The sequence below is a fragment of the Podarcis filfolensis genome (genome assembly GCF_964270895.1).
Source record: "Podarcis filfolensis genome assembly, chromosome: 9".
In the NCBI taxonomy this organism is placed as follows: domain Eukaryota; kingdom Metazoa; phylum Chordata; class Lepidosauria; order Squamata; family Lacertidae; genus Podarcis; species Podarcis filfolensis.
Window position 1 is genome coordinate 60,443,703 of NC_139610.1, and position 14,837 is coordinate 60,458,539.

Consider the following 14,837-nt stretch of genomic DNA (forward strand, 5'->3'; position numbering starts at 1 on the left):
GAACCAGCATTTGTCCGTAGACAGTTTTCCACATCATGTGTCCAGCATGACTAAATCACTTCTGGTGCAACGGAACACTGTGATGGAAGCCAGAGTGCATGGAAACACATTTTATCTTCCTGCAACAGCAGCACCTATTTCTAATAGACCTAAGTAACAGCTTTAGAATTTTTTCAGTGGATTTTTGGAACATGTGGGTCAGCTTCTGCAGACCCATGTTAACTTCAGGACTTCTCCATAATATTTTATGCTGAAGGGAATTCTTTTATTATTAAATCCAATTGAATCTTATATTTCATCATTCTATAATATATGCAGTTGTCTCCTGAGGCCACATCTAGTCTTACTTACAAGATATCTCTGCCCCAGTCTTGGGGAGGAAAAAATATGACTCACCTTTGTAAGTGAAGTTTCATAAATCAAATGAGAAGTATTCGCCAGTTACCCTGAGATCTATATGGACGAAGCCTCAGGGTACCATAATAATTTATACAAGGAGATTGAAAAGGATGACCACTTGATAAAATAGAGAGACAGGAGTCTGAGAAATACAATTACACTTACCTACAAAATTTCATACAGAGCGACTTAGGACTAGTTTATAATTAGGTATAAGGTTCTTATTTCTGCTATCAAAGTAAGAAATGTTGTAGAAGCCATCAATATCTCATTTGCAGATCCCACTGGAATTAATTAGAATTGCACAGAATTTCAGTAGTACTTTTTTATGGAAGCATATGCAGTTAACCTTTTTTTGTTGCTGCTGTTGGCAGAAGTTGAGCTTGGTAACAACTATTATGGCAACCAGCAACCATGTGTACTGAGGAGAAGAAGAGGAGGAGTAGGAGGAGGAGGAGGAGGAGGAGGAGGAGTTTGGATTTGATATCCCACTTTATCAATACCCTATGGAGTCTCAAAGCGGCTAACATTCTCCTTTCCCTTCCTCCCCCACAACAAACACTCTGTGAGGTGAGTGAGGCTGAGAGACTTCAAAGAAGTCTGACTAGCCCAAGGTCACTCAGCAGCTGCATGTGGAGGAGTGCAGATGCGAACCCGGTTCACCAGATAACGAGACTACCACTCTTAACCACTACACCACAACAGGCAGTGGGTTCTACCAGCACCACTTTTGCAGCATTTTTTGGCTTCTTGTCTAATATTATGTGGTTAAAACACCCCACTGTATGTTAAAAGCTTTTAGTCCCACTGCATTTCCACTACTTCATAGGTATTAGTTTAAGGCACATATGTTGAGCTTCATGTATGAACTCAGCATCTGTAAGGTCATGAAAACATGAAACTCCTTGCCCCAACAAAAGCTCTTTAAAAGGTATACAAACCAAGGTCCCTCATACATTGGGTGGAGGGGATTGACCCGCCAGTACCACCCTTGCCATCTGTTCAGTTGCTGTGTGAAACGCAAAAGAATATGCATGCAAAGGGAATCATTATTCATTGCAGGCTTGCCTGTACATCAGTAGTCACACCCCAAACACGTGTCAGCATGTGTCTCAGTAGTGAGGCTACCCTGTATGCCTCCCCCCAACACATACTTTTTAATGAGTGAGGGCTTTATCTGAAGTGGCCTAATATCAGGCTGTGATCTTTCATGACAAAAGTCCCTGCTGTCCAAATATTGTATTCAGGTTCCAGATGTCCCCCCACCTCCACAAACAGAATGATGGTTGCACCTACGTGACTTCATTCAGAATCTTGTATGGCCAGAGCTTTACCCCTGGCGTTGAGTTTGTTTGGCCCCTGTAAAGCTGAGTGATTTGAGATTTACCTGTGGCACTAGGCAGTAATTGGAGCAGCGGTGTAAAACACCACATTCACCCCTGAGGCACTCTCAGATATTTAACCAACATTGGTAACATTGCTGACCAGTTCAAGAGGATTGCATTGGTATAATTCCCTTGGAATCTGGGGGCACATGCTTCCAAACACTGAACAGCTGGGTGGGATGGGCAAACAGGTGCCCTTTAACTCACCATGATGAGCTAGCAATGAAAGGTTCACATCAGTTTAAGGATGGGTACTGGGCATCTAACCTGGGTAGGCTTGCTCAGGTAAAGATCCAGAGGGTCTTTATCCTTTTGTCTATGCAACTTGAATATGCGTGCAGTAGGTGAGTTTCATATTGGTTTACCAATATTGGTTGTTGTCTCTTGAGATCTCACTCCTGGGTGTGCAGGGAAATGCACATTTCACCATTTAATCTGGATTACACCCAAGAACAGGTGTTTGTCTTGTGCTGTATGAAATCCTTGTTTGAAATATTTACTGAAATCTCTCTTCTCCTAAACCAAATCTGAAAGAGTGCCACCTTTTTGAAATTCAGAAGGCAACTACAATGGGGATTAAGAAGGATATCTAAATACTCATTAAAAGGCATTACAGTTTAAGAAACGTAGTAAGATTTAGGAAGCTTTCAGCAGAAGATTGGATCAGCTCCCCTCAGTGAGAGAACCCAATAGCTTCAGTATTACTAAATATTTTCTTAAATGCAATCTTAATATAATAACTGGAGTTTTCCCACCCATGCATGCTGGTAGGTCTGACTTCACCCCATCAAACATTTCCTTTCCTTAACAGCTTATTGAATTCCAATTTTAAATCCTAGGAAACATCCAAAGAAGTACAAGCTATCCAGCTTCCAGTCACAAAGCTAACCCCTACTTCCTTTTCATAGAAATACATGCTTAAACACAATAATTCAAGCATGTAATAATGGTCCCTAAGAACCTAAATCCAATATTCTGAGAAAACCAAATGTAGTACCAATTTCAGTCTTGCTATAATTGGCAAATTGTCACACTTACCAGCAATGGATGTCAAAAGAAAGCAATGATAATCATAATCAGCCACTGATAACTGTACAAAGATACAAGCTCAACAACAAAAATGTTACTAGGAAGAACTGTTTAAGTGCATTTGCCTGATATGCCTATTTTGTAGAAAATAAGTCTTGAAACATACAGTACTGCTGTTTTTGAAGGAGCTCTTCTCACAAAACATCAGTTGGTGAATAAAACATATTGGTTATAGCCTACCAAAACCTACTCAGAGTAGACCCATTGAAATTAATTACCCTAAATTAGTAATGTGCATTAACTTCAATGGGTCTATTCCAAGCACAACTAGCATTGGATACAACCCACTGGCTGAAATAAGAAAGCAATCATTGCTACAAAGCACAACATTAATAACAATTACTTGAGAACAGGTAGATTGATTTTCCAAGCGATCCACTAGTGTTATCTGCAAAGCTTCCTATGAGCACACCCATACAAAAGCAGAAATACATCAGCACACACTTATACTGAATGTATTAATGGAAACACATTCCACCAACTATAAAAAATGAATACTCTCGAGCAACACCTGTGTGCTAGATACTATAATCCACATAATGGATCACAGCCCTTAGCTATTGCCCCTTGTGAAGGATAGTTATCAGTCTATCCGTTATAAACCAGTGACTGAAATACTGAATTAATGAGACCCTGTGTCTGCAGTACATTCCAATCCTGCATCCCACTAGCACACCCACCACCTCCTAAAACAATGGCTAGCAAAACCATCATAAGACATAAGGGGACAAACCTTCTTTGCCCCCTCTCCCTCTGTAATTCAAGCACTAGCTAAAACTTCACATCTTCTAACAAAAATATAAAAACATGTACAAATAAACATTCATTTTAGTAAGTCCTACATTCATATTTTAGGTAATCAATATATGCTAGCATTTGACCAATATAAATGTTAAGAGAACATGGGAAAGGAATCTTTTTTCTCACAATAAGACCATGCCAATTTCTATAGACTAAGAGAACTAATTCTGTCATATTCCTCTACATTCCCTAATTGATTAACACGAATGAAAGCAAGATTTGCTACTCCAGGTCAGTCATCATAATTTTGACGCTAGTCAACAAGAAACACCTTATCAGTTTGACCTGCTGCATTGAATCCAACCAGTGGCCAGTTCACAACTTGCCATCGCAAAACCAAAGCCAATTCCCATACTCTGCTATTTTAGAAATAAAAAACGTTCATCAGTCAACAATGTATACGTTTGGCTTGAATGCAGATGATTAAGGAGACCACAATCCAGAAGTATGTATCTATACCAAAACACAAGCTGTAAAATATTCCACCCTCAGAAAGCCTACCTTCTTGAACTGCCTGGAATGGGTTGTTGCCATCCACAAAATTCACAGAAATTGTGATTTTCTCCGTCTGTAGGATTTCATCATTCTGGTTGAGATCAGAAACTGCCATGCGAAATACCTCCTCATCCTTTTTTGCAGATTCATCAAATATTGCCCCTAGAAAGAAGGCATGTGAATAATTAAGAGCAGTACTACATATGAACGGTGCAGAGATTCAGGATGCAATGCATGAAGACACGTTTTGCTGATAATTCAAAGGCATGAATTTAGTTTGCAGTTCAGCACAGCCACCTGTTTATGAGCAAGCCAAGAAATTTGTTAACGATGCTTGGCAAGGGTTCAATATACTTTAGGGCAAAATAAGGAGGATGTCTGACCATACAACAACAAAAAATGATTTGCAGAAATTATGGTAGGCATGGTATAAGTAATCCAAAATGGAATGCAGCCAGGAGACGGAGGTAATAACCTTACAAACTATAACAGATTGGCGAGCTAGGATGGCTCCTGCAAATGACAATTAGGGAACATAAATTTGCAATAAAAGATACAGCAGCTGGCAAGATCAACAACAGGTGGGAGTGTGGTTAATGACAGCATAGCTACAGCAGCATCCTACATGTCCAACCTGCTATGCTGCATGTAAGTTGTACTGTAACTGCCTATCATGATCCTGAACTCCTTGCTTTTGGGGTGGTGGACATGCGATCCACCATTACACCACATTTAATTACAATGAGTGCAGCTGGCATAGTAGCCTTGAACTACATTGCTCTGCTGGTACAATGCTGAGGTCCATGTACAGTAGTGTTATCCATCTTAAAAGTTGCAGCATTATGTTTTTGATCCTAAATCTGTCATCACAATGGTTGACTCTAAGACTCCTTACCAAATTTCACAGAAACCAACAGAGTATATTTCACTTTATGATGAACCATAGTGTGGCCAGATACAGAGAACAACATAGCCCATGTACCGAAGCAGAAACCTTGTTAGGAACAGGACCAAGGAAAGTTTAACCTATAGAAAACCCTTCTACATAACTACAAAAAATTCAGTGTATCTGAAGAAGTGTGCATGCACACGAAAGCTCATACCAAGAACTAACTTAGTTGGTCTTTAAGGTGCTACTGGAAGGGAAAAAAAATTTTTCTTACAAAAAATTAGGGAGTGATTCATTCTGTTGCATCTGGCCACCACTAAAAAATCCCTACTGTAATCTAGGGAAAGTTGGAGGGTTTTTTTGAAGTTTATTGGGGTTTCCTCAATGAGGTGACCAAGAACAGAAGACATGCTTCTCTGAATCTTCTGCAACGTACAGATACAATGTGAGTGTAGGCAGACCCTTTTGAATGTCTCATATTTAATGGCATTTGTAGCCCAGTTCACAACTTTGATGCACAACACGGATAGTTGGGCTCCAACTACCGGCATAGTCAATGGACAAGGAAGACAGGGGTTGATGTCCAACCAAATCTGGAAAAGGGGTTAGCTACCCCTGCTCTTAAAGGAGCAGGGGTTCCGTGGCTTTCTTAGCGGACAATGCCCTGAAGGTGGGGAAAATGTGAAAACTACTGTCCTACATCAGAATGCAGATTGCTGAGAGACTATTTCATTCCTACTTCCTTGCATTAATCTTCGCAATATAACAGATATTGCATTATAACGTAAGTCCTTCACACACCAGTCAAAACAGGTTATGAGGACATCCTAGAGCAATGTGTTCTCAGACACATCCTGTGTTTTAGAAAAAGAACAAAACCTCATTGCCTTAATTTATCATGGTCTCCTTTCCGTATCCTCCACCATCAATTTTCCTGCCAGCTCTATTCATTCAGTGCCAGCAGGCTCCCTGCACAAAAACTTTGTCCACTTTGACCCAGGAGTTTTCTTCTCTGCATCTCTTGCCATCTGGAGCAGCTGTTTCATACCTCTCCATCTCAATGACCTGTCATTTCCTTGCAAATCTCAGCTGAAACACGAACATTTTTCTCCCTTCCTTCTTAATTCCTCTGTCATTTTGCCAGAGCGTTATTTACATACATAGCTGCTTCACTTAACTTCTTGAAGGCATTGTGGGCTCCTGGCAGCAGCTGTTGTGAAAAGTGGTCTCCAGTGGAGACAATTGGTAAGCACTATTTAGAGGTGAGAGCCATTTAATCCTAGCCCTGGTAAAATGGTTTTGGTGTCTCACACTTCTAAACGGACTCAGTTCCAGAACAGTGAACCAAGTGGTATTTTGGAGCTTAGAACTGATGCTGATCACGCCAACACAGACCAACATACACTGATAAAAAGGTTGTTTCCACTGGGCAAAAATAGAGTATTGCTGCTTAAATCCCACCTGACAGATGGCAAAAAAGAGAAAAGTTGATGGGTGGGCAACCTGTGGCTTTCCAGATGTTGTTGGGCTCCAACACCTTGGTCATTGGCCATGCTGTCTGGGGCTGATTTGAGTTGGAGTTTAACAACTAACAGGTCAAGTTCAAGGTATTACTATTGCTATTACTATTAGTATATACCGTAGTCCCTAACAGCTTGGAACCAGTTTACTTGCAGGATCACCTTACCCCATATATGCCCTCTCAACCATTTATATCTGCAAAACTGACACTGTTATAGGTGTCAATATTCATTTTGCTTTTGTAAGAAACAGTTCTTTCAGTGTGGGACCACCTACACTTTGGAACTTCCTGCCTAAGGACATCAGGCAGGAATCTTTGCTGTATTCTTTTCAGTGCCTGCTTAAAGGGCTTTTGTTCAGGCAAGCCTATCCGAACATGTAGGAGTTAATTGTATTATCTTTCTAGCTACTGTTGATTTTAATCATCTTTTGAATCCCTTTAAATACCTGTTTAAACTGTTTTTAACAAGAATTTTAATGTTCAATTTTATATTTTTGTAAACTGTATAGGTTTTCTTACAGTCAAGTGGTCTACAAACTTTGTTAATTAATACTGGGAGTGTGAAAGGTTCTGCACCATGCTCTATGAATAAAAAGTACCGTATTTTTTGCTCTATAGGACTCACTTTTTCCCTCCTAAAAAGTAAGGGGAAATGTGTGTGCGTCTTATGGAGTGAATGCAGGCTGCGCAGCTATCCCAGAAGCCAGAACAGCAAGAGGGATTGCTGCTTTCACTGCGCAGCGATCCCTCTTGCTGTTCTGGCTTCTGAGATTCAGAATATTTTTTTTCTTGTTTTCCTCCTCCAAAAACTAGGTGCGTCTTGTGGTCCGGTGCGTCTTATAGAGCGAAAAATACGGTATATATAATTATTCCCCAAGTGTGGGGAATGTGTTCTGTGTAGTCAAAACTGCACCTGCCACATGCATGTTTGGTTTTATGTTTTTATATTGTTGCAAAGTGCTGTAATATATTTTTATGATACAACAGTATATAAACATTTTTATAAATAATTCCATAAGTAAATAAATGGTTTGCAGAAATACAAAATTCTATTCTATAATGTATAAACATTTCCATTTTGCTGAAATTTATTTTGCTGTTTTATTTATTTCAACTGGTCCATGCTCTGACATCTGAATTTGCTCGAAGGTGGGACCTGTATTTGTAAATGTATTTGTATATGTTTTTTTATCTATTGAGTTTTGTATGCCACTTGGAGTTTTTTTCATTAATGTTAAGTGGGTTTTAAATGTTCTTAAGTAAATAAATAAGCTACAACTAACTAATTCTGTTGGGAAGAATCACAGAGACTGAGGGAGTGCACTGCAAAAAAAAAAAAAAGTATAAGCAAATATCATGGGAAAATATTCTTGTATGCACATGTAAACAAGAGTAATCCAAAATGGATTAATATAGACTTGAGTATCTCAACTAAGCACCAGCTCTTCTACTATATCACAAGTATTCGATAATTTAAACAAAAACCACAGTCATTTTATGTTCTAATGAACATTGCTTAATATGATTGCTCCTTGTCCCCAGTGACATTGTTAGTTCGTTCCAGTGTGTGAATCCAATTACACTGCATTTCCAAACTGCTGATATTGCATTATTATCCTATACATGAGACCCAATATTGCTACAAGGTATGCTTGCGTGGCGGGCTCAGTTACAGGACAGAAAAACAAACACAAGAGTTCCCTAGTTATTCACGAACTGTTTCTGTGACCACAGAAATGTCATCAAGGCATCATCTTACCCATCTGTGAAATTAAACTATTTTATTTAAACTGAAGCTTGAATGTTTAATGTTTCTAAAATAAGGTTAGAGCATTGGAATAAACGCCATTTTGGACCTTGAGTATATATTAACTTTCTACCCGGTTAATTCAAACTTTATTGGTATTCTTTCTTCCTCTTCTGTTTGCTGACAAGAGTCTGTATCATGCCTGCCCTTGACTGAGACCTGGGGGTGGAGTTTTACAATATGGTCATTAATGCACCTTGCAATAGCCCATGACATTTACCACTACACCATTTTCCCAATGGTTGCCCAAGCAATGGGCAACCATTGACAGTGGGGAGAGGGTGGCGCCGATGCATGGGCTATTGAAGCCTGCCTTTCTCCTGGCGTCTTCAGTTGTGGGGCCCCAGGAAGTGGTGGAGCAGGAAGACCTCCCTACTCACCTGGAAGGGTGGAGCTGAAAAATGAGAGACCCCTGGCCCTTGGCAAGGTTGGCTCCTACATGGTTTAGCTCCCCCTATGCAGATCAGTTTTGGGAATTACATATTTAAATAAATGTGGCACAGCTCACCCAGTCCTTGCTCTCCACACTCCTACCACTCTGCTCTCGCCCACCCTACCCCTGCTGCCACTCTTGCGCATGTTGTCCTACTCTGTGTCCACACTCCTGTCTATCTGCCTCTGCTTCCCTTCTCTCACCTTCTGTTCCTGCTTCCTTGAGTATGTGCATTTCAGGGCCATCATCATTATGACAATACAAATACAGTCATACATTGGAAGTCAAACAGCCTAGTTCTCAAACGTTTTGGCTCCCAAACAATCGAAACCCAGACGTGACTGTTCCGGTTTTCAAACGTTCTTTTGGAAGCCAAACGTCCGAGGGGCCTTCTGCGGCTTCCGATTGGCTTTGGTTTTCGAACATTTTGGAAGTCAAACAGACTTCTGGAATGGATTCTGCTCGACTTCCAAGGTACGACTGTATAGTATTGAAAGTAATAGGCCAAAACAGTTGCCTGCATTTTTCCAATTTCACTGGGGGTGTGGCTATGTGAGGAGATTACAATCAAGCTACTGAACTTCAATTTTTACTGCTACAAGAATTTACTAGTACATACTGGTTTGGAGGGTTCGCTCACACCATTGCTTGCCTGTTCAGACATGAGAACAAACTACAGTTTGATTAATCCAGGAAGTGTTATATTAAACCATGTGACAGAGGGAAGAAAAGGAGAATAAAGAACAATTGATCCAATACCCATACCCAGTCCTCAAGATCTGGAGGATTAGCAAGAACGTGTCTGAATGCAGCTGAATGTATTTGTTTTTTTTCTATGACAGAATTCTGTAGGCAATTCTATTTAAAACATGGCAGAAGGAAAAAGGGATGCTCTTATCATCTAAGCATATCAAATCTTCTGCTTCTGCTGATGAAGCAAAATGGCTTTTTTATTATTTCATTTTTCCCCAATCTTACTGCAAGCCAATCACAAGCATGTCAGTTCCTAAAGCCCATTGTTATAAATTATTTGACTACAAGAGAATGTTTTACTCTATTACACTTTTTTATCGAGTCTGCTATCCTGCCTCAGCAGTATTAAGGGGGCTTGACATGTTGACAAAGAAAATAAAGACTCAGCTTGTAATGGAAGAAGCTCACCTGAATGGATTTGCATACAGTACCTGCAGCATCAGCTCTTGCCGCCTGTCAGACTCATTATTTGTAAGACAACAAAAATTACAGTCTTAAAATGTAGGGAGGTAGAAGGGGATTTCAGAACGCTGCTATCTTCAATGACACTGAACAGCACTATTTGAACTGACTGCATTATTTCAAAAAGTAGTAAGAAATCTTGCATTTTTTCTGTAGTATTACTGACAAGTAGGCTTTCCCCTTAAATCACTTATTGCATTGAGGATACACATTACTGTCAGTGAGAGTTGTGCTCATATTTGCAGAAGAAACAGAACCTCCAAAGCCTTCATAGGCTGGATTAATGCCAATTTCTTCTATTTATACACAAACTGTTTGAGACATGCGTACCTCTCTCTCTCCTACATACACACACACAATTTTGCAGATACAGATTCGATGCATTTCAGATGCAAAGATTAAAAAGCAACAACATGATTTGGACTACAATGCTATAACGCCCACAATGATTAATATTAGCTATGTTCAGGCACACCAACAATAAGGGGCTGATGTGTCTTCAGCCCCCTTGATATTTCCGTTGACAGGGCCTGGCATACATAGTGTGCATCGCAGCTTCAGCGCCTGACTCTGCCAAAATGCTTGGTCTCCTCCAGAGGACGCGACGTCACACACATGACGTCATACACACACACTGCACACCAGGCCCCTCAATTTTGGGAGGCAACCTGGCATCTCTGGCCATGTTCATTAGATTCAACAGGCCTCCTCTGAGTAGGACTAGTGTTGAATATCACCCAATATATTTTTCTCAAGTCTTTTTGTCACTTCCCAAATCAGCAAAAAATTATAGCCCAACACTAAACACAACCCCTTTGAGAATTATTCAGTTAGCTTGCATAGTACTTCATGGAGCAACACTAATATGTACCCTTCCCGTCCCTGCTGACTTTGATATAGAGTTAAAATACCAATAAATATAAACCTCAAGAACACAGCACTCTTTTCTATAGCATAAGAATAAAGTTAGATTTTCTGCACCCTGCCATTCCACATAAAGGTTCTTAATGTTATTTTGCTGTCAAAATAACAGTTTTGGGGAAGCTATAATAGCAACATGTTCATTATACAGCCAGTGACCTGTTGATTATTACTAGCCCCTCAATTTCCCACTGTATCCATTACAGCCCAATTGGACCTTCGTTGTTAAAAATGGGTGGTTTGGTAGGTATTATTGTCATATGATTATTAATGCCCCGGAAAGAAAGTTACTGCAATGGCAATAAATCTGCTGAGTGTTATTAATGTCCCTGCAGTGGAACACACTAAAAAGTGCCCTTATAATGGTCATTAGTAACCTACTTATAGATGCTTTATAACTGAGGGGAAAGCTGATACATAATCATATTTCATTAGACAGTTGTTAGCAACCACCTCGAGCAAAAAAGTGCACCCACACCTCCAGCCCAATAGGAAAATAATAGGGGATGTTGTCATGAAAATGCAACCAGTATATATATATAAAACTCCATTATTTTTGAGAAATTTAAATGTTGACAATAATGAATGTTATAAATAGCAGGGTGGATAGGATAAGAGTTAGATTTGAACTTTAATAAATAGAAGAACAAAAAGGGAGCCTTCAACCTAAGTATGTAAAATGGGCCCTCTTGGATCAGCAAGCAGGACATGAGCACAATAACACTCTCTCACAAACGAACCCTGGAAACTGGTATTCAGAGACACACTGTGTCTGATACTGGATTCTGATACCTTCCATGAATTTGAAAGGAAGTCTCCTCGCACTTAACTCTGTACAGGAACCACTTTTGGGTACAAAAGACCAGATCCAAAGGTTCCTTTTCATTTAAGTGAACATTCTCCAATGAACATTCAGAATTTTTTTTGCTTATGACCAATAATTAAGATTTTTAAGGGTCCATAGCTCAGTGGCAGAGCATCACCTTCACTTGCAGGAAGCTTTACCTGGTCCAGTACCCAGCATCTTCCTGGGGTAGGAGAGAACCCTGCCTGAAATCCTGGATTCTAGATTCAGGTAGGTAGCCATGTTGGTCTGACGCAGTGGAAATATATAAAAAAATTGTTGAGTAGCACCTTAGAGACTAACTAAGTTTGTTCTTGGTATAAGCTTTCGTATATACTGGGCAAGATAGACCAATGGTCTGACTCGTGTGTGTGTGTGTGTGTGTGTGTGTGTGTGTGTGTCCTCCAAATTGTTACAAATTGAACCAAATTACTTTAATTTAATACAATTTCTTAAAATCAGATTTCCCACTCCCATTGCAATCATATGTCCAAGATATTCCCCCATAGCTGCTTCATTTCTTATTTAGTCTCCAGTTGACATCCTTCACTTGCCGTTACACCTTCACCTTACAAACAACAACCTTGGTTTCACACACACACACACACACACACACACACACACACATTCCATTTCACGTGTGTGGAATCTACATTTATACTCCAGACCTGGAGTGTTGAAAGAGTTCAGTTCTTTCTCTTGTTGTTCAGTTCTTTGCATAGTTTGTCTGAGTTCAAGGTCACATTCCAGTCCATTCTGCTGTTATCAACATAACATGCAAACCGCAGCCATAAAAAACTTGCAGAGTGAATTTTCCAGACTTCCGCCATTAAATTACCCTCTGCAATTCTTTCTCAGCATATAACACACAGGAAAATCTTTTCTCAGATTCAGCCTCTCTTCAACAACTGTCCAGCTCTGGGTCCTTTATTTTCCCCACTGCATTCCTCTAACAACACCCCATCACAAAGTGGTTGTTAATAAAATCCATTCACCCTCGGTTACCGGGGGAGGGGCATAGCAAAACATCGTTAAATTCCTTATAGATCATAAATCAAAAGCCCCGCCCCTTTTTCAAAGTAGCAGCTACACATGTCTCTTCATTATGAAGGAGGAGGACAGGAGAGAAAAAAAAACATTAGGAAACCATAAGAAAATGCAAAGCATTTCCTCCCCCTTTCCTTTCATGGCTGTTATAGGGATTCTCAAACTTTAGAAAACTGAATACTTTCAGAAAACCAGTCCCAGTACTTTCAGCAGCTGATTGATTGCAGTGCATTTGCATATGATGCTTCAGGAGCACCTCTTGATTAATGCCAATTATCCAGATTGAGGAGGAACCTTCCACAAATCCAGGGCCAGATTTAGGTTTGATGAGGCCCTAAACTACTGCAGGTAATGGGGCCCTTTATATGTCCAGCTGTCCTTTGTCAACAGCAAATTGTTGCTGTTTTTTGTGTTGAGCATATGCTATATGGTAATTTATGGACCTAATAGGTATCTAAAGCCATTTGCACATGACAAAATATGTATTTTATCAAAGTTGAACTGAAATACAATTGGAAATGTACATCCAGGTTTTTTTGTGCAGGTTTTTTGGGGGGGGGGCCAAGAGAGAGAGTGGGGTGCTAAACTATTGCTTGTTTAGCTGATATGTAAATCCAGCACTGCACAAATCATGCTGATAACAGAAGTTCGTCCATGGAAGGGGCTCATTCCCATTCTGCCTTCCGAGTTGGCAGACACGGGATTGTGAGACACTGCGGGATGCAGTGAACTTCCCAGACCCCACTGGAAAGCATGAGAAGGATTTATGCCCAATTCCCTCCCTTTCCCCTGCTTGAACTTCTTCACAACAGCTGAAGTGCAACGAAGAACAACCACCATTGACTCACAGGCATGGCTGGAAACCTGGTCTGACTCAGTACGAAGCAGCATCCTATTTATTTATTTTTCTTGGACTTCGTATAATAATTAGGGTTTCTAAATATCATTTTTTTCATTCGTTGGGCGTATCCAATGCTTGGAATGTGGAGAGAAGCAGTTGTTGCCAGTTCCTCTTCACTTCTGTAGGCCCCTAAATCAATTTGTTCTGGAAGGTTGGGAGACATGCTGAAGCAGATTGTGGAGAATGCAAGGGAAGGAGGAACTGGTCAAAACTATCTGTCTCCCTCCCTCCTACCTTCCATCAGCAGAGTGGATATCACCACTTTATTTTGCTATCTGAATTAATTATTGACTGATATTTTGATTGCTATTATTGCAGACTATTGGTTTGCATGATTTTAATTTTTTTCATCTTATTGGGTTTTGTTATTTGTATTTTTTATTATTGAATACAGCATATAACAAAATTAGGAACATTACGGTCACACTTATGGGTCCCAATTCCAGAGAGTGATGTGCACACTGATCTCTGCCATGGGATTGGGCCATACTTGTCCATCTTGATTAATTACTGTCTTTAGTTCTCTCATAATGCAATAAATGGTTTATACAGAAAAATACACATTGCCCGAGGGCAGTAAGCCTAGGGATTTAGCTTCTAATATAATTTGAGGGAGAAATAACAGCCTCAAAGACCTATAAATAATATGAGGGCTTGCTTACCATATGTGCTCATAATTCCAGTTTTAATCAAATGTGACAGAGAGAGAAAATGCACAGAGTTAACTGGCACAGGACTGATGAAGTGAATAATACAAATCCTGAACAGCTCCTGCTGTCAGGCACAGAGACAGAATAATTTCCAGATTCTTTTAAGAGAATAAAGAGGGAAGAATATTACATTTGGAAGAGGAAGAGTCCAAATTTCCAACTCAGCAATGGATCTCACTGATTGATTTTGGGCTGGCAATGGAGAAGGTGGTTTGCTCCGATTTTTAAAGCAAACCAGCTTAATGCACTCCTACTGACCTACAGCAGTGGCCCATGCAGTGGCATAGATGGGGCACCACTATCCTCCCAGTTTCTGAGCCCACGTGTCACAAGAGGAAGAGGGTCAAGGAACAGAGTGCTTGGTGCTGTGCAGGTGCAG

General features: G+C 40.1%; 1 protein-coding gene across 7 annotated transcripts in view; it reads right to left on the bottom strand.

The window, feature by feature from the left end:
• GRID2 (glutamate ionotropic receptor delta type subunit 2) overlaps window positions 1-14,837 on the bottom strand; it is an 802,847-nt gene that overhangs the window by 628,256 nt on the left and 159,754 nt on the right. For all 7 annotated transcript variants that reach the window (XR_014538421.1, XR_014538422.1, XR_014538423.1 and 4 more), the window contains exon 2: window positions 4,176-4,331. Coding sequence is in view for 4 of the 7 variants with exons in the window: in XM_083571111.1 (XP_083427237.1) it covers window positions 4,176-4,331 (156 nt within the window). In the remaining 3 variants the exon portion in view is untranslated. The remainder of the gene's footprint in view (window positions 1-4,175; window positions 4,332-14,837) is intronic.